The sequence below is a fragment of the Schistocerca gregaria genome, chromosome 2, assembly GCF_023897955.1.
Source record: "Schistocerca gregaria isolate iqSchGreg1 chromosome 2, iqSchGreg1.2, whole genome shotgun sequence".
NCBI classification, from domain to species: Eukaryota; Metazoa; Arthropoda; class Insecta; order Orthoptera; family Acrididae; genus Schistocerca; species Schistocerca gregaria.
Genome location: NC_064921.1, coordinates 568,135,321 through 568,155,565, shown reverse-complemented (window position 1 = coordinate 568,155,565; position 20,245 = coordinate 568,135,321). Strand labels below are relative to the sequence as shown.

At 39.7% G+C, this 20,245-nt stretch overlaps 1 protein-coding gene across 3 annotated transcripts in view; it reads right to left on the bottom strand.

The window, feature by feature from the left end:
• Window positions 1-20,245, bottom strand: part of LOC126332740 (juvenile hormone esterase-like) — a 292,229-nt gene that overhangs the window by 12,092 nt on the left and 259,892 nt on the right. Inside the window, exons 5-7 of one of the 3 annotated variants that reach the window (XM_049996649.1) lie at window positions 11,986-12,182; window positions 11,719-11,890; window positions 5,096-5,268 (exon numbers count right to left, since the gene is read on the bottom strand). The exons of the other annotated variants lie outside the window; for them this stretch is intronic. Coding sequence (XP_049852606.1) covers window positions 5,096-5,268; window positions 11,719-11,890; window positions 11,986-12,182 — 542 coding nt within the window. The remainder of the gene's footprint in view (window positions 1-5,095; window positions 5,269-11,718; window positions 11,891-11,985; window positions 12,183-20,245) is intronic. 3 annotated transcript variants of the gene reach the window in all.

The window sequence follows — 20,245 nt, the reverse complement described above, 5'->3', positions numbered from 1 at the left end:
AGGTCCCTTTAATGTTCCTGTAGGCAGTACCTGTCTTACCCCTAGTGAGATAAGCCTCTGAAGTGGGTTTGAAGTTGCCTCATGGCGTAGATAATGTCCTAATGAACACCACATTCGGAAAGTAAGTTGAAGGAAAATGGACATTTGTAAAAGGAAAATGCCAGAAGTTGAACACACAGCTATGGAACTAGAAGGTAACTGTGAAGTAATCTTGGGTAACTGAAAAATTACTTCAATTGATCGACTACAGCAGAAGTATAAAAATATTTGTGAGTATGAAGTAAAACTGCATTACAAATCACTTAGGAACGAAATTAGTTGGCTACAGCAGAAGTGTAAGAAAATCGAAAGGTAAATGGTCGTCGGAAGGACAGATTCAGCGTACAGAATAGTGAAAGCAGTCGTCGGTGAAACTAAAGGCCAGGTCGTCAACATTAAGAGGTATCATAAATCCAGGTATTAAACGCATAGGAGACAAATGGCAGGTGAATATAGTACATTGAAGGGCTCTACGAGGGGAAGAAAGTATCTGATGACAAAAGAAGAAAGACGGCCGATAAGGAGGTCGTAGGTGATCTACTAATAGCGTTTAATAGAGCTTTAGAAGACTTGTGAACAAATAAGGCGGAATGAATAGAAAATCTACCTTTGCAGTTTCTAAAGTTATTGCGGGAAGTGCCAATCAAATGACTACTGCGATTGGTTTGTAGAATCCATGGGTCAGCAGACATATCACGAGATTTTCAGAAAAATACTGTCCACGCCATCCAGAAGATAGCACGGGGAGAGTGCGAGAACTATCGCACAATCGGTTTAACAAATTATGCATCCCAAATGCTGGCTCTACATACAGGATGAAGTGATTCGCTCACTCTGGCTTCGCAATGCGTCTCTTCCATGCCAGCGATATAAAAAGGTGTCTCTCACAAAATTTCGTCAGGCGAGTATATCTGTCAGAAAAAGGACGTCAAAAAGTGGCAATCTGCCAACAATGTAACTTCACATATGGGAACTACCTCTGTCAGCATATTTTATTTGTGCTATATGGTTGGTGCAGTGGACAGAGTTTTGGGTTAGCATACAGGAGGTCGAGCGTTTGATCCTTTGTTGAGACCCCTTTTTTTTATTTGCCAATTTCATCTATCATTCCATACTGTAGTATACACCGTTACTTAGGTCATATGTATTCTAAATTTACATGTTGTACAGCTGAACATAACAAGTACGTGGTTAGACAAATAAGAAACAGACAGTTGAAACAAATAACCAGTCATAGCACAGAATAACTACAAAAATATCAGTTTTGAGATGCTAAAGATGATAGCACAGTACAATAACACAACATCTACTTGTCATTTATGCTACATGTAATATGAGCGCACAGATGTCGCACATTACCAACCAGTGACAGTAAAAATGTTCATATTAATGACAGCATTACTTTCACAACAGAATATGTCGTCCTCAGAACAACAGACGCTCAAAGCGATCACTTTGCACGTCCAAACATTGCACAACCCGCCCAATCATGCAGCTCTGAACCCTTCGCAGCAAAGCTACGTCCACAGTAATAAGAGCAACATAAATACGCGCTACCAATTTTTCCACACGCGTCGGCGGAATAGAAATCCAGGGTATTTAGGTCAGGTGAACACGGTGGCTATACAACTGGAGTTCCGCGTCCTAGCCATTTCCCTGGAAATGTTATGTCCCAGTACTGTCGCAAATTGAGTGTGGAGGCGCACCATCATGTTGGAACCGTATCTTCTGCCGAACATGTTGTAGAACATCTTCCAGTGCCTCAAGCAGATAGTCTGAGAGGAATCCATGACACCCATGTGCAGTCAACCGGTAAGGTAACATGAAGGGGGCCAAAAACCTGTCACTCAATATTCTGGCCCAGGCGTTGATACCAAAGCGAGCTTGATATCCATGATCACAGGTTACGTGCGGTTTACCCTCACACCAATGGTGGGTACTGTACCTATTGAAGACACCCTCACAAGTGAATGCTGCGTCACCCGACCATATTACGGTGTTCACTAAGTCATCGTTGGCTTCCTGCTGTTGTTGGAACTATTCACAGAATTGCATCTGCTGAATGCGATCTGCCTGATGCAGGTGTTGCGTGCATAATGATAGGGGTGCAGCTCATGCTCGAGCAGCTCGTTAACGACTGTGCACTGCGTGACACCCAGCTGCCTTGTTGCGCTACGAATACTTCGCTGAGGTTCTTGGTTTATGACTTCTACAACAGCTTCATCAGTATCTAGAGTATGGTGAGTCCGTGGACGACCTGTGTCACGCGATGGAGGAAGGAGAGAACCTGATTGCCAAAGGCGTGGTCCCAGACGACGAAACAAACTTTTATTTGGATGGCATCGAAGAGGATATCTAGCAGCATATTCACGAGCGGCAACACCATCCCGGTTATCAGATGCACCAAGGACCAGAAGCATATCCACATATTCATCGTTTGTATATGCCATACGTCTGCCACACTGGTTTAGAGGTTTACAATGAGAACATTCGATACGTGTACGGATGTACATTGTAGTCTATTATGGGCGTGTTACTTCGCTCGCAACTAGTCCCTGTCTGGTGAACAGCGCATACAGTATAAACATGCCGTCAGTCCTGCGCGCCGGCCTGTATGGCCGAGAGGTTCTAGGCGCTTCAGTCTGGAACCACGTGACCGCTACGGTCGCAGGTTCGAATTCTGCCTCGGGCATGGATGTGTGTGATGTCCTTAGGTTAGTTAGGTTTAAGTAGTTCTAAGTTCTAGGGGACTGATGACCTCAAAAGTTAAGTCCCATAGTGCTCAGAGCCATTTGAACCAGGCCTGCGCGCTGTTCCACCTAACGCACATTACCCCTCTGATAGATATTGTAATGCATTATTCATCCCGTCACCGCTAATTGCGAAATGTTTTGTTTCGAATTATACTGTTTTCACTTGTACAGCCTTCTCCTTGATTCTCATTCTGTTTTTAATCTCTGTTTACGTGGCATGACTGATAAGTTGATAATTCCATAGTTACTGCTTCATGCATACATGTGTGAAGATGGCACACTGAAGCGCCGAAACTGGTAGCTACCATACAAATAAAATCGTAATGACGGCTGTAGGGGTTTCATTTTATCATATGTGACAACATTTTCACCAACTACCTGTAACCGATGGTCGTAATCTTCTGTCAATCATTTTGTTTTTTGAATTCACAAATCCGCTCCTTCGTCACGGGGCCAGTGGAGAAACACTGGTTAACGTCCTCATCGTTGGAAAATTGGACAATTTTGAGAATTACCTACTCGATTAGACTACCTGGTCGTTTCCGTCTTTGGTCTATGTCGATGGTCTGCCTTCCCTGTAAGCGTCATCCACGTCTTTGCGGACTTGGCCAAATTGTTAGCACCAGCTCATTCTGACTGTGCGTGAAATTACATTTGGTCCAGATTCCGCCAGAATTCTACGGTGAATCTTTGTTCAATTTAGACGTTGTGCCAGCATACTTCAAATTTCCAACTGTCTCGCCTTTTCACTCCCACGATATGGTTCTCCTGTTAACCGTACTACAACTGTACTGTGTCTACAGCAAATCCAGACCATGTACTCACTCCTAAAAATGTGTCAATCTTGATACTAAAGGCGTTAGCGCGGGACGACATGCGTAACTTTCTGTCAGAATTTCCGTCGTAAAGATAAATGTACTACATTTAAAAACATAACCATACTTATTTGGTGAGTCAGCTGTACATTTGGAATCTAGGGAAGTCTTTAGTTGCGGAGACGATGAGCGGAAAGAAGCACAAATAATAAAACGAACATGATCGACACCGAACCTCCAATAGTTATGAAGTGTGGAAATGGGAGTGCCATTTTCTCATAAAACGACTCTTTCTATGCTGTAGAACAGCATTGGTACTCTTCTGCATGTTCACTGACTTCATCCAAGAGCCAAACCAAGAGAAAATCTTTCCAACATGCGTTAGTAGATGGTCTATGGTCTTTGAGCCAAGTTATTGTCATATGTTATAGGAGTTAAATTATGAATTTGTAAGGTGTAATATAAATATTACTTTATAGCTCTTTTTAAGGATCTGTGAAACTTAAATGACGAACATTTATTAGATACGCTATTGTTTTAAATGTTCCACAAGTTAAAAAAATGAGAAATGGTTTAAATTCATTTCAGTTGTAGCACCTAGAAACCTAATGTTGTATTTCTGTAGTTTTTATCATAGATACTATAACATAGCATCTCAGTAGTAACGGCACTTCCAACAAAAACTTACATTCTGCTTTTTTCTCAAAGCTGCTGGCATTTTGCAGTGTGTGGCTTTGTACAAAATATAAGTTGATTCGTACAGAGAAGAAAACAGCAATCATCCAAGTTAACAAAGGTATTTATTTACACAAGTAATACTGTTAAGAGTTTCGAACCAACAGTTTGGCTTCAGGTGGCATTTAAAGTTTATATTAAAACTGTTTTCGTATATATTAGTTGTTGGGAAAAAGCAGAAAAGTAACATAAACAACAACAAAGGTAAACTTATCTGTTCGAAACCGGTAACGGAGCTGTTTGTGTAAATACGAGTAAATAGCAAGTTGTCGTTTTCTTCCTTATAAGAATTATCTTGTAAAAATTTTCTTTTTGGCACTTAGATCGTCAGTTTTCTGGTATGATGCTTAGAACATTCTTAATTAAGTGTATATTTTCTAATTTGTCTTATTACTTTTTCGGTGATGCGGTGAGCTGCATAATTCTGTGGCCTTAGAATACGTTGTTAATATTTTGGGTACAAATCAGCCATGTACAAACAGAGAGAAGTTGTTTTTCATTCTCTTGCTAGATGTTATATTTGGCATATAAATCGTTTTCGCTTCCACTCTTATGGTCCCGGAGCACATTAGAGTTGTGTGTTATTTCATTCAAAAACATTTTGTTAGAAGGAAATGTTGCCAAAAATCTAAAAATTTCACTGCAAAATATCGAGTTTGTTAGGTTGTAGTAAAATAATACATAAATTCATACATACAGCAGTCTAAGAAGAGAACAAAAGAAATCAACTATATTAATTAGCTTGAGACTTACGTCACCATACATTTCGACGGTTGAATCTTCCAGAGGTTGATTTTCAAAGTAGAACCTCTTGATGTCTCGAGCAACGGTGATGCGTTCCTCCCTCTTAATGGGAATGTCGGCTGGCAACAACCTCTGGAAGTTTGTATTGAGCTCCCGCATAGTTCCCCTGTTCTCCGTCAGTTCTGGTGAAAGCAATTAAAAATTATCATGCAGTGGACTTTACAAATGACAGAAATGAAGTAATCTTTCACAGAGGGAGACAGGAAATGTACGTGGGAAAGGTTCGGAGAGATGGGAAGATCAAAGCTTGATTACATCGTTCACAGATAGTGTTCCTAAATCATCTATTTTATAGTAAAATATATTCAAGAGCAAATGTAGACTAGGATAACAACTCAGTAAAAAAACAGTCAAGGCCGTTGGACTACAAACTACTGGGTGACAATGATTGAACTATGTGGGAAAAAAAAACGGAAATTAGTTACAACCTACGGAGTGCACACACTTTATTCAACATGTGAACGTCACTACAGATATTCGGATTTAGGTTATGACATGTTCGATATGCTTGCCATCAATGGCGATGATGTGGCGCAGACGAACACCGAAGTTCTGCGTGACCTGCTGAAGCATCGGAACATCGATGCTGTCCATGACTTTCTGAATGGCTATTTTTAGCTCAGCAATGACTTTGTGGCTTTTTATGTACACCTGGTCATTAATATACGCCCAGAAAAAGGAGTAGCACTTGTTCAGATCAGCAGAATATGGCGGCCAGTCGAAACCTATCCATGCCAGTGGCCTCTGGGTACCCCAGAGCCAGAATGCGGTATCCAAAGTGCTCCTCCAGGACAGCAAACACTCTCCTGCTTCGATGGGGTCGGTCTTGAATGAACCACATCTTGTCGAAATCAGAGTCACTTTCGATAATGGGTATGAATTCATGTTCCAAAACGTTCACGTATCGTTCTATAGTGATCGTGCCATCAAGGAATATCGCACCGATTATTCCATGAATAGACATTGCACGCCTCAAAGTCACCAGTTGAGGGTGAAGAGACTTCTCAATCTCCCAAATGTGCCAATTTTTCTTATTGAGATATCCATCCAAATGACAACAACAAGGCGCGTGCACGTGCGTATATTAATTTCCATTATGCCCCGTGGCCATCCGTGCAATTTGAATGTCCTAACGCAAAACCGTTCAGAATTTATGACAATTTTATTTTATATAGTTCCATAATTGGCACCTTATAGGTACAAGCAAAGTAACTGCGAAGAACTACATCAACCAGTCAACAAAAGAAGAAAGTAAAAAAAATATTTAGGGAAAGTGAGGAATATAGCAAAAGCAACTTAAGATTTAAATAAATGGGATGTGCAGGGAATCCAAGGTGAAAAATGTGATGAAATCGAAAAAGAAGTGATCGTCGGAAGAACTGACCTACTTGTTGAATACGGAAAAGTCAAAATAATCCTCAGTGAAAATAAAGGAACGGAGGGAACATTATGAGTGCAAAGGGAATTCCACTGTTAAACACAGAAGTGAGAGCGGATAGCTTGAAAAAGTACATTGAGGCCTCTGCAAGAGCGAACACTTGTTTGTTTACGCAACTGAAGAAGGAATGTGAGTCGAGATGGAAGACGTGAGTAGGGCGACTCAAAATTCAGTATAACAGAGCTTTAACTGACTTGCGATTGTGTAATGTAGAAAGAATAGAGATATTTCCTTCTGAAATTGTAATATCAAGAGGGATAAGTGGCAACCAAACGACTTTTCAAATTGATGTAGATAATTTATAGTCCTCTTAACAGACCATGAACTTCCGGAAAAATTTCGTCCATAACGTTCTGAATATAGGAAGAAAACAACAGTGACAGGGCTATATAACATCAACTTACTTTCTTATGCAACCAAGTTCGTAACAAGAACATTATACACAATAAAAACGAAACTGTAAGAGCTGTTAAATGACAATGAGCCTGGATTTAGGGACGGTAAAGCCACCAGAGGGGCGTTTCTGACAATGCTCTTAATAATGGAACCAAGGCTTAACTCAAGACTCGTTGATGGAATTTGTCGATCTAGGGAAACAATGTAAAACCATGCAAGATATTCGAAATTCCGAGAAAATTAGGTGTAATCTATAATGAAAGACGAGAAATATAGAATATGTACAAGAACCAAGGGGGATCAATTAGCCTGGAAGACCAAGAACGAAATGCTCGGCTTAAAGAGGCTGTAAGACAGAAGTGCAGTCTTTCGTTCCTAACATTCAATGTCTTTACAGAATAAGCAATGACTGAAATAAAAGAAAGGTTCAAGAGTGGAATTAAAACTCAGGGTGAACGAATATCAGCGATAAGATTCGCTGTTAACATTGCTATCCTCAGGAAGGCGAAGAAGAATTAAATGTTATTTTGAATGGACTGACCAGTTAGTGACTACAGATTATAGATTGTGAGTAAACGATATCCAATAGAAGTTTTTAGTATCAAGCATACATCTTAATTTGGGGAAGAAATTTCTGAGAATGTAGAAGATGTTTTTCAGCACAGGATTGTATTGAACTGAACACCAGAGAAGTTTCTTCGCTAAAAAGGCGACGGTAGGTGAAGGGAAAGGATGATAGAACATGTATTAAGAAACCGGGGAATATTTACTAGCCAGTAGTGGAATCTGTATACAGCATAAACTTCAGAGAAGGACAGACTGGATCAGAACTAATAAACAGTAGGGTGTGAGTGATACAGTGAGGTGAAGACATTGTCTCAGGGGAGGAATTAGTGCTGGTCCGTGCCAATCGGGTCAGAATAAGGATTGCTCAAAAAACTAAAAAACAGAGCCAGTAATAACATAGATATTTCTGATCAGGTGTCATTACTGCCAAAGTCAGCTGTAATTTTCCTATATGCAGGTGTCGTCTTTGTGAATAAATTTACTGGTTTTGAATTTATACATACTCATTTTGCTTTGCTTGGTCTCGATGCATTTTCGTAGGACCATTACCCTGTTAGAAGTGCGTGAATCTATTTCCTATTTATTGGTGCAGTTCGTTTTTATAGCAAATTCACTTGTATTGGATGTCCGTGGCATTTTATTCCATCTCAAAACGGACATCACAACGTATGAAAACAGCACAAGGGATCGAAAGAGTTGTTGTAGAGCCTATAGAAGTAAATTAAGTTTTCTTATATCACGAAATAGCAGGAATACGTGACTCTGGTGTATGTCATTCATTACTGCTTTCATTGCCAATGGACCAGCTCCGGGCGGTTTAAGCAAAAAGATTTACTACAAAGGATATAAGCAAGTTATATCGAAAACCGATTTCACTAAAAACATTTGTGATCCTGAGTTACACTGATATTCCGAATCTACACGAGAAGAAGAATAATTCAGTGCCAGAAGAAACTTCCTTCCACTTGCTGACAAGGCAAGGCATTTTCCCAGCTGCAACTGGAGAGGAGGTAAAGGTAGTTCAGTCAGTGACTCGCAAATGTTCGTCTCTCACTTTTAGCAGCTTCTCAAGCTTTTCGAAAAAAAACAGTATTTTGTTTGTAGATCATATTTCAGTTCTGAAGTTGTGTCTGTTGGTTTATCTCCATAAAACAAGCATACATCACTGAAACTAAGCAGAAGTTACTAAAGAGTATCCATTAGGGGGGTTGTGTGCTGAAACAAATACAAATACATGAACGTGTTATAACATTTCATCGAAAATGTCAGCATTGAAACTGATAGACATCGTCATGGTACCTAACGCGACGAATATGAATGTTGAGAGCTCCCTCATGAATGAAAATGCAAAGTACGTGAGACAGCTCGGTTATTGGTACACTACTGAACAAACAACTAACCTATCAGATCGTAATAAATTGATTAAACAAAATTCTTTTACGTAAGTGAAAATGACACGACATGATAAAACGTCCGACTTTATGGCAACTATCGAAGTCAGTTGTCGTCAGAGTGACCCTTCAGGCTGCCTGATTCAGAATGTAGCAAGTTTTATATAAGAATAACAGGGTGACACTCAGAGCAGAAACTCATTGAAATGGACACCGGCCACTAAAACTTACTCTCTTATAGTGTGTAAAATTTTATTGTAGGTGGTGTAAAATTTTAGTGTAGGTGGGAGGCTGTTAACAAACAGTAATATATATTTCTTACTTATTTGCTTGAAATGATAATAGAGACAAAAAGAATCTCCAGCTCCAGTAACATTACTTGTGATTGACCTGATTGCAGAATGTGTTAGTATGTGATATAAAATTGAAAAGACACGTTCTTTTTACGGAGAGATAAGAGGAGTGTATCATCCTGGAATATAGGAATAGTTATCTCTAAAATACACTAAGTGGTGTTCTTAAAACCAGAAAATACTTCAGAATTGGTGAATTTGCCATACAGCGAACATTAATTTTGAAAAATACTTGTCATATTTACATACGCAGGAAGATAGTAAATCCCAAAGATAGAGTACCAGTGACTGGTATAGCATCAGTTTATCTAAGTAAACTGTAGCAGATATTCATTGTGAATACACTGGATTTCACAGTGGATGGTAGTAGTAGTGAAGATAATGCTTGCAGTAAGAAAACTGGCATCAGACTTTACTTGTTGTTTCACAAATATTTACGTGAAATGTAATTTTTAAAATTGGGTAGAAACAAACTTTTAACCTACTGTGTACGCATAAATGATTTATCAAATATGATCAATAGCAGTACGAGATTCTTCGAAGACGTTGCTATTGTCTGCAGTAAGGCAAGTATATGCGGGAAAATATAGACAATATTTACACTTGATGTACCGAATGGCAGTCCTCTTCAAATGTGAATTAATGTAAAGTGAACCCCATAACAAAGAGACAGAAATCGATAGCAGTTGATTACGAGATTAGTGGTGAACGGCTTGAGCACCTCACATAATGTAAGTATTTAAAAGCAGTTACAAGAAGTGTTAACATTTGAAGTGGTGTATTTCTTACCAGTCTGAGGAAAACCTTTTAATGAAAAGTGATGAATTTTTCCAGGGAAAGATCAGCTGTTAGAAATAATCGCATGAAATCAGTATTAGGGGGTCATATTTAGTTGAACTATCCTATAAAAATGCAACTGATATTTAAATGGAATCACACGAAGAATTCTAGGGCTTGCAGTTCCATTGTTTGGGTGTTTCTTATGAAGTAAGCATGACAACAGACTGTGTTCTGTATATGAGGAAAGATTGTACAGGTGAGCCGCAGTTCTGCGTACAGTTCTGCGGAAGACGTGACCTGAGGCTCCAAGAATAATGCACGTTCCAGATGGAATCAGTCATCTTCATGCGAGACCGGCAGGAGTATGAATGAGTGGTGTGCTCTGGATACACAAGCCGGTAACCTCTGGTTATGAAAGCCATTAGTTTCGACAGCAGCTACTACATTTATGGTGCATTAAAGCCAGTGGTTGTCCACTAACGCCAAGTCATCCGTGATGTCACATTTCAACACGAAAACGAAGGATGGCATGTTAACCCTGATGTCCTAATCTAGCTCGATATAAAGATGTCTGACTCTTGCCTTACCAACACTTTCTTCAGGTTTCTCCATGTGAAAACATCTGGCTGTGTATTGCTGAGAGATCGCTTTACCACAATGGACAATCACTACGATTGATAGTTGATGGCATCAGGTTGAAAAAGCATGGAACGACGTAAGGGTGTCATCCAAACTGTGTTCGACTCGTTATGTAGTCGGGTTAGAGCCATTGCGGCTGCCAGAGATGGTACCTATGTGTACTAAGTTTTGCGTCCCTTATATCATGAGACCACGTACCGATTTAATCAAGTTCTTCCTGTATATGCAAAATAAGTAAGATATCTTTATTTATTATTCCTCGTTCTGTTAAGTACAATGACCAGCCATGTACAATGTATTGACGGCAAACATCACCTCTCCAGCGATCCTTGTTAATGATTGAAATGATCTGCAAATCTTTCCATTCACTTGCCAACCTTCGTTGTTGCAATGACTTTACACAAATTCCGTAAATTTGTGTAAGGAAAATAATAATTACTCCCACAGATACAGCTCTGCAATCGTCCATTGACAGAGTTTTCAGTCATCTTCTTTTTGCACTTATCAACTACAAGTATCTTCCCACCTTTCGTGTAATAACAATAGTTAGTCGAGCGGCGACAGATTTGTTGTACTAGGTCGTTGTCTAAGGCACCTTGTTGGGTCGATATGGTACGGAAGATAGTTTTAGAAAACAACTATAAGTGCAATGTAACAGGCATTTTAGTCTTGCACAACTTTCTGAATAGGTAGGATTGCGGGTTCTTTCCCTTTCCCAAATAACAGAGGGACGTAGGCTGCTTTAGGGTACTATGACTAGAAAGAAAAATAATTGACAACCATTTAGTGGAAGTACATTTTACGGGCTTTTGTATGTCATGTAACGAATATTATTCATGGCAGAGAAAACGACCACTGTCAACAATATCAATAAGAAGAGTCGAATCCAACGACTGATTTATATACAAACGTAAGGTTAGTTTGTCCTTCCGGAACATATCATTTTTCAGATCATAAATTAGAGTCTATGTATTCAGGAGTTATGTCGGAGGCGCCGTGTATACCTACCTCGGATGAACAGTATTCCTTCGCGAGAACAGACACCCAAGATAGTGGGCACTTTGTTGAACTTGCCACTCTTCAGGATTTCCATAGGACTCTGTGTGATGATTGCGTCCTTCACGCTCTCCGGTTCTATGGTTGGCGCAAAAGGTACCAGCGACTGCATTCTCTGCTTTTCCTAATCGACAGAGGCAGTCCACAGTAGAGTGGAATTAAAACTTGTAACGTTTCATTCGTAATAATACCTCGCGAATGTTGCACACGTTAACCCACCTCTTTGGTCAGGCAGTTTAGTACATTCTCGACGAGCGTCTGCGCTGGTTGGTCTCTCATGAAGGCCAGTAGTTCCTCTGAACTGTCTCCCGTGAAGCCGAGGGACTGTGCGAGGCGAAACGTCCTGTCCTTAATAGGAGCCGACACCAGCTCCAAAGACGCCACGCCACTTTGACAGATAACCTTGTGGAACAAACCTGCAAAAAGAGAACATATCAAACAAAATATAACGTTACTGAACACCTTTTCATTAACGCATAACTCATGAAGTGTGGTCTCTCAGACAGCGTGGAAATTATCGAACGCATTCCTAGGTCAGTTCTAGGGGAATGCTTCCATGCTTCCACAGCCATCCTTATATCACCAACCCCATAATGTTTTGCTATCAGTTGCGTTACCTGCTTCTTTGTTTGTTGTTGACATGCGTTTCTGACACGTGTTGTGATCTCCTGGACCGCGCCTCGTGAGTTACATACCTGTTTTCTTCAGTTTAGTACAACACGTGTTAGTAGGAATGTGTCAGTTATAACGATCGTAAGCTTGATTAAGTGTTAATCGGTAGATATATGAAGATGTCAGTGATATAGATCAAGAAACAGAACAAAAAGGCGATTTCACAGTAGGCAGTTGTCACACTTCTGCTACCGAACAGCACGACGATACAGAGGCAGATCTTCAGGACAACTGTGATGTGGATGTCGGTATCTCTCCAATAAAGTACTTAAGGCGTTGGTCATAACCAAAGGTGCTCTGAGTGATAATAAAGAAAAATTTAGATTCCGGAATTGAATGTCAATTTTGCAGACTTTCTTTTTGTACCTATCAAGTGCAGTTTTTATCTGCTAATTTAAACCCTGGAATTTAGTTTTATGTGGATATTTAATTCACACAGAGCTACTGGAATTTTTCAGATTGTGAAATTCTAACGGTTCTATTATGTGCGCTATTAAAAAAATAAAAAAAATAAAAAACGCAAAAATACATTACTTGGGGTGGTAAAAAGCAAAGTACTGCAGATATTATTTAGTGCAATAATGTCAAAAAGGAATAATTAAACGAAGCTTAAATTATTGCAAATATAGGTATTACATAACTTAAATTAAAAATTTTAAATCATTTATGCCGTCATTCTTACATTAAGGGTAAAGGTCTCATATGTCCAACGAAAATTCACTTGAAAGTTATATTAGGAACAGTTGATTGAAAGAGACTCATGATGCTGTTCATTTACTATGGCTTGAAAATAACAGCATGAAATATACTAGCGGACACAGATATTCTGGTAGGGCATTTGCCAGTGAAATACAAGTGTTTCTGGTTCGAGTCCCAGTCAGGTAGATGGTTCTAATCTGACAAGTCGTGTCGGTCACTCCCCGTTACAGAATGAACGTTTTCTCTCCAAGATACGTTCTGTTAGTCACTTTGAGCACGAAATACAACAATCTAGCAGATTTAATGTACGGGTACCTGCCATGGAGAGTCTTGATAGAGAGTACTGCTATAGTCATGGGAGATTTCTTAGACGTGGACAAGTTTACGAGTTGAGTACCTAATGATCTCAGACTCTAGACATGGAGCTCTAACAGTGACAAAATTGAACTGGACGTACGAGTTGTGGCAAATGGTCAAACGTGCCCTTTTTAGAGTATGCCCACATTAAAAATGGCTTGATGCGTACATCTGCCGTCGTCTTTGTTTCATAAAAGATATGGAATTATTGGGAGAATATGGAGAATATTGCTCTGAGTTCACTTTATTACGGTTTTTAGCTGTAGCAAATAAGTCACAGTGAGAGTGAATATAGCGTGTTTACCGAGTACGGGTTACCCAGGCTAGCTGTACGACCATTACTAATGACTGTACACCGCAGTGATACAGGAAGCGTGGATAACTGTCAGACAGCGCATAAAACTTCTTGAACGATCCACACATCACCGGAGATGAAAATAAGTACTTAGGCCTAGATTATGAATCGGCTGTAGGTGAGATGTTTTCAAATGATATCGGCTGGTAAATACTATGAAACCTTAGAAATAAACGCTTTATGTAAAAGTTCCTCGATATTTAATGAAAGGAAGGGAAAATGGCAAACAATTCCATTAGGATACTGAGACAGCTTCCTCTCGTAGGAATTGAGAGTCATACCAGGTGTCTGCTTTCTTCACTGTCGAGAGGATGTGCAGCTACATCAGGTCTGGGAATTGCGTTTTTGGTGTCCTGTCACACACCAATTAGCGTCAGAATCTTTTCTTATGCGCAACAGTTAAAAACTTACTTACTTCGTACCAAATCTATATTACCATACGTAACCGACATATTGACAAAGTAGTGCTATAGAAAGAGGTCTTGTTTCGATTATCATTGGGTTCACCACAGTTAAATATTTTTCACATTGTGGGGTAGGATTTCTGTCTTATACTGTGATTTACGACACAGTACTAACTCTGTAAGAGTTCACAACATTGGCGTTCCATCATCTTTCAGTGCTGCATGAGTAAGTGCGACATAAACTCTTGGAAGTACTATCAGTTCATGTGTTCTGTTCGTCGACAGTGTACCAGAGCGTATGAGACTTACTGATTAAAAAACAAGTAGGATAAATTATTTTCATTTCCGTCAATGATCACAAAACCCATGGTCTTGAGAGTGTTGATGTCAATCAGCAATGACCATCTTTTCGTCTCGGTGCTGATGCGCTGTTTAAGTTTCCACAGCGTTTTTTATACTGTCGCAGACCAGACATGGCACTACTTTCACAAGCTTCGAAATGGTCTTGGATTATAACAGTGATTCAGGAAGTGTAGAATAAAATGCTTCTATTTCTGTCAATGATCACAAAACATCTGGTCCCGAAAATATCGGTTTCGGCCAGAGCAATGTCTGACTTTCGATTGTAAACTGAAGCAGCAAATCATCACCGATATCTAATGACGGTCATTTCCCACAGAAACCGATAGTCTCGCGACCAAACGTTTGGTGACCATTGACGGAAACACACGAAATTTATTCTACATTTCTTGGATCACTGTTTCAATCCCCAAACACACGAAATTTATTGTACATTTCTAGGATCACTGTTTCAGTCCCCAAACATCCCGCAGCCTGCAAAAAACAAGTAGCAGGCTAGCAACTTTCAGTGTGTTTAAATACCAGCAGTTGCTATTTTTAATCGAAGATCTAAAAGAATTTGAACGGAGAATAGTTCGAAGGAGATTTATGAACTAACAGCAGTGTGATGGCAGTTTCGAAGATTCTCTAAATGCTTCTAGGTTGCACTAGAGAGTGAAATACGTGCTGGTGCCAACGGTTCCTTCGTAGGTATACGCTTGGAAATTGGCATCAACAGTTGTAGCGCAGTAGTAAGTCGAGAAGACGGAAATTAAGCCCCGTCCAGAAATCTAGAATTATCTTCTCTATGATCCTATGAATTACTTTCAAATGAGTAAGACTAATTTCGTTTCCTGTCCTCGTGTTTCGACTTTATTGTCTTCGTCGTCAACGAACGCTGTATCCTTACCTTCTGCATTTCAAGACCGACCACAGTAATATATAGGGTAGTCATAAAGAATCTGAAAAGCTTGTAATGAGGTTTTATGGAATGTTGTGCTAAGAAATAAATTCGATACGTTGTGGCGTTTCAGTGTTACTTAGCAATGAAATTAGCTACTCATGTCGTCGCGCATGCAAAGTGAAGCAACTGCACCGGCTTAAAATGTGGTAATGTACAGACATCGGTGGGTCCGTGAGTTACAACGTGTCCAACGTTCATTACCAGTTAAAGTGTGCCTTTTTCTGAATCGGTAAGGGCACACAGTGTATTTAATTTTTTTAAATTATTTCTCAGCATAGTATATTCTGCAACAGCCATACAACCTTTTCACGATATTTCTTCACATATATATTTGCTTCTTTTAACTGGTTTGACGCTGCCTTCCACGAATTCCTCTCCTATGCCAAACTCTTCATCTCAGAGTAGCACTTGCAACCAACGTCCTTCAATATTTGCTGGATGAATTCCAATCTCTGTGCTCCTCTACAGTTTTTGCCATCTTCAGCTCCCTCTGCTATCACGAAAATCATTCCCTGATGTCTTAATAGATGGCCTATCATCCTTTCCCTTCTTCTTGTCAGTGGTTTCCATATGCTCGTATCCTCTCCGATTCTGCGCAGAACCTCATAATTCCTCTTAACCATATCAGTCCACTCGATTTTCATCATTCGTCTGTAGCACCAAATCCCAAATGCTTCAATTTTCTACAGGTTTTCCCACAGTCCATCTTTCACTACCGTACAATGCTGAGCTCTAAACGAACATTCTCAGAAATTTCTCCATCAAATTAAGTCCTACGGTTGACAGTAGTAGATTTCTCTTGGCCAAGAATGCCCTTTTTCCATTGGTAGTCTACTTCCGATGTCGTCCTTGCTCCATCCGTCATAGGTTATATTGCTGCCTAGTTAGCAGAATTCCTTAACTACATCTACCTAGTGACCATCTATCCTGATTTTAAGGTTCTCGCTCTTCCATTTTTTGCTATTTCTCGTTACTTTGTCTTTCTTCGAGTTATTCTCAGCCCACGTTCTGTAGTCGTTAGACTGTTCATTCCACTCAGAAGATCCGGTATTTGTTCTTCTCTTTAACTCAGGATAGCAATGTCATCATCGAGTCGTGTTACAGGTTTCCTTTCACCTTGAATTTTAATCCCACTCCTGAACCTTTCTTTTATTTCCATCATTGCTTCTTCGATGTACTGATTCAACAGTAGAGGTGAAAGACTACATCACTGTCTTACGTCCTCTTTAATCAGAGCACTTCATTCTTGGCCGTCCACACTTATTATTCCCCCTTAGCTCTTGTATATATTGTATGTTATCCGCCTCTCCGTATAAATTACCGCTATTGTTCTCAGCGAACACCTTGCAACATTTTACATTGACGAACGATTTTCAAAGGTCGACAAATCCTTTGAACGTGTCTTGATTTTTGTTTACCCTTGCTTCCATTATCAACCGCAAATACAAATATTTCAAGAAAACAAGAAAAGCAACACAAACAATTAATAATAAAAAAGAAACAACCGTGATCCTGCGTCAGAACTGCCTCTCTGGTACTGGTAACTTCACCTTTCCCAAAGCCAAACTGATCGTCATCCAACACATCCATTCATCTGGATATTACTCTTGTCAGTAACTTGAATGCATGAGCTGTTACGCTGTTTTACCATAATTCTCGCACTTATAAGCTCTTGGAGGCTTTGGAATAGTGTAGATGACATATTTTCGAAAGTGAGATGGTATGTCGCCAGACTCATATATTCTACACTCCAACGCGAACAGTCTTTTTGTGGCCACTTCCACCAATGATTTTAGAAATTGTGTCGGAATATTATCTCTGCCTTCTGCCTTATTTGATCTTAAGCGCGCCATAGCTCTCAAATTTTGAATCTAATATTGCAGCCCCCATATCTTCTAAATTGACTGCCGGCCGCGGTCGTCTCGCGGTTCTAGGCGCGCAGTCCGGAACCGTGCGACTGCTACGGTCGCAGGTTCGAATTCTGCCTCGGGCATGGATGTATGTAACGTCCTTAGGTTAGTTAGGCTTAAGTAGTTCTAAGTTCTAGGGGACTAATGACCACAGCAGTTGAGTCCAATAGTTCTCAGAGCCATTTTTTTTTTAAGGCCTTTAGTGTACTCTTTCCACCTATCCGCTTTCTTCTATACATTTGGTCATGGAATTCCCGTTGCACTCTCTTAATGTTAATTCACTTGCTTCTAATTTCACCAAAGGTTGTTTCGACTTTCCTATTGTCCTACCGACAATACTTTCTTTTTCGATTTCTTCACATTTTTCATGCAGTCATTTCGTCTTAATTTCTCTGAACTTGCTATTTATTTTATTTCTTGTGTTTCTGTATTCCTAAATTTCGTAGAACGTTTCTGAAATTCGTTCTTTCATAGGTAAAAAATGGTTCAAATGGCTGTGAGCACTATGGGACTTAACGTCTAAGGTCATCAGTCCCCTAGAACTTAGAACTACTTAAACCCAACTAACCTACGAGGCAGGATTCGAACCTGCGACCGTCGCGGTCGCTCGATTCCAGACTGTAGTGCCTATAACTGCGCAGCCACCATGGGCGGCTTCATAGGTCAACTGATGTATTTCTTCTGTTATCCACTGTGTCTTCGCAGTTACCTTCATTGTACCTTCGTTTTTCTGTCCATCGTCTATGGCTGTCCTTTCCAGAATGTCCATTCCTTTTCAACTGCACTGCCTACTGAGCTATTTCTTATTGCTGTATATATTAGCCCTGGAGAACTACAAGTGTATCTCATTATTTTTTTAATATTTCTGTATCGCACTTTATTGTGTATTGATTCTTTCTGGCTAATCCCTTAAACTTTTGTTTACTCTTCGTCACTACGGAATTGCGATCTGAATCTATGTCTCTTACTGGGTACGTCATACGATCCAGTAACTGGTTTCGGAAACTCTGTCTGAGCGTGATATAATGTAACTGAAATCTTCTGGTATCATCCGGCCTTTTCCAAGTATACTTCCTCCTCTTGTGGTTGTTGAGCAGAGTATTCGCTATTACAATAAGAAATTAATTGCAGAACTCATTCCTTTTCCTCTGCCATTGCTTGTCTCAGGCCCATATTCTTCTATAGCCTTTTCTTCTGCTCCTTCCCCAATAACCACATTGTAGTCGGCCATAACTATTAGTTTTTCATCTCCGTTTACGTACTGTATTAACCTTTCAATATCTTCATATACTTTCCCTATCTCTTCATCTTCAGCTTGCTATGTCGGCATTTATACCCGAATTATCGTAGGTTTGCTGTCTGTTCTGGCAAGAACAGCTTTATCGTTGAAGTGTTCACAGCAACGCACCAATTCTACTCGCGTTATGTCATTTTCTTCTGTTGTTGTTACCCTATGCTCATCTGACCAGCAATCCTTGTCTTTCTTCCATGTTAGTTCACTGACCCCTACTGTATCTCGACTGAGCCTTTACACGACCCTTTTCAGATTTTTCTAGCTTCCCTACCACGTTCAAGATTCTGACACTCCACACAGCTCGTAGAAAGTTATCCTTTCGTTGTTTACTCAGCATTTTTATTATGGTCTCACCATGTTGGCAGTCCCTTCCCGGAGATCCGAAAGGGGTCTATTCAAGAATCTTTTGCCTGTGTAGAGGTCCTCATCAGACTTTTTCACTTACAGTCCACACGTTCTGTGGATACGGTTCATGTGTCTTTAAGGGAGTGGTTTCCCTTCTAAATCCTCATAACGTTGATTATATTTGATTCTTGTACCTTTAGGGGCAGTTTCCCATACTGAGGACAAGAGAGTGCCCTCAGCCTCTGTTGGCTCCTCCGGCCACGTTGACAAGACGGTAGAATGAGGGTGACCGCTTATGCCGGAAGTCTTCAGCCGCCAATGCTGGTTATTAATCAAAATTTAAGCATTGACGAGTTTCGAGCCGGGGACGGAGAATGCTGTGATTTCTAATCAAAGATACTACCGGTATACCTTTTTTGTTATTATCAGAATGTCTTGGTGCTACCATGACACTTCAGTAGACCACAGTCAAATCATCATGTAATATAAACTGCAAATGGGAGAAAAAATTAATGATGATAACAGAATAATAAATTAACGGGGAAAGGAAAAAAACTGAGAACATAGCCGAAAAACCACCACCAAGCTCTCATGATATGTATTTTATTTTAGTTACTTTTCTTATTTTTTTACTTTGTATTTCTTTATATATTTTTAAGTTTTTATATGGAATTCTAAATAGGAATCTATCAATTATATATCAATTTTCTTGCAAGGATTGTATATTAGTGCCTCATATGTATACTTTTACAATAGAAATGGAGCGATTCTGAGTCAAAATGCAAAACAAAACAAATAGCGAAACTAGGAGAGAACAAGCCGAAGCAAATAGGATGGAAACATACATAACAAAGAGAAACACTCATTATCAGAAAAATTAAATTAACCACCACCTTGTTGACGGAAAACAAGAAGCAACCGCAGTTATGTCCAATAGGCCGTTATCATGTACTTCATGAAGTTCATGTGATATTACTCTTGCGTGTTCTACAACATTTAACATCCACGAGATAAATTTTTGGCTACAGTGCGACGAGAGGAAATTATGCCTCTAACAGTTACAAACATTATGTATTCGACGTATGAAAAAACAATGAAAACTTATAAGTATGAATTATTTATATAATATTCTATGCTGTA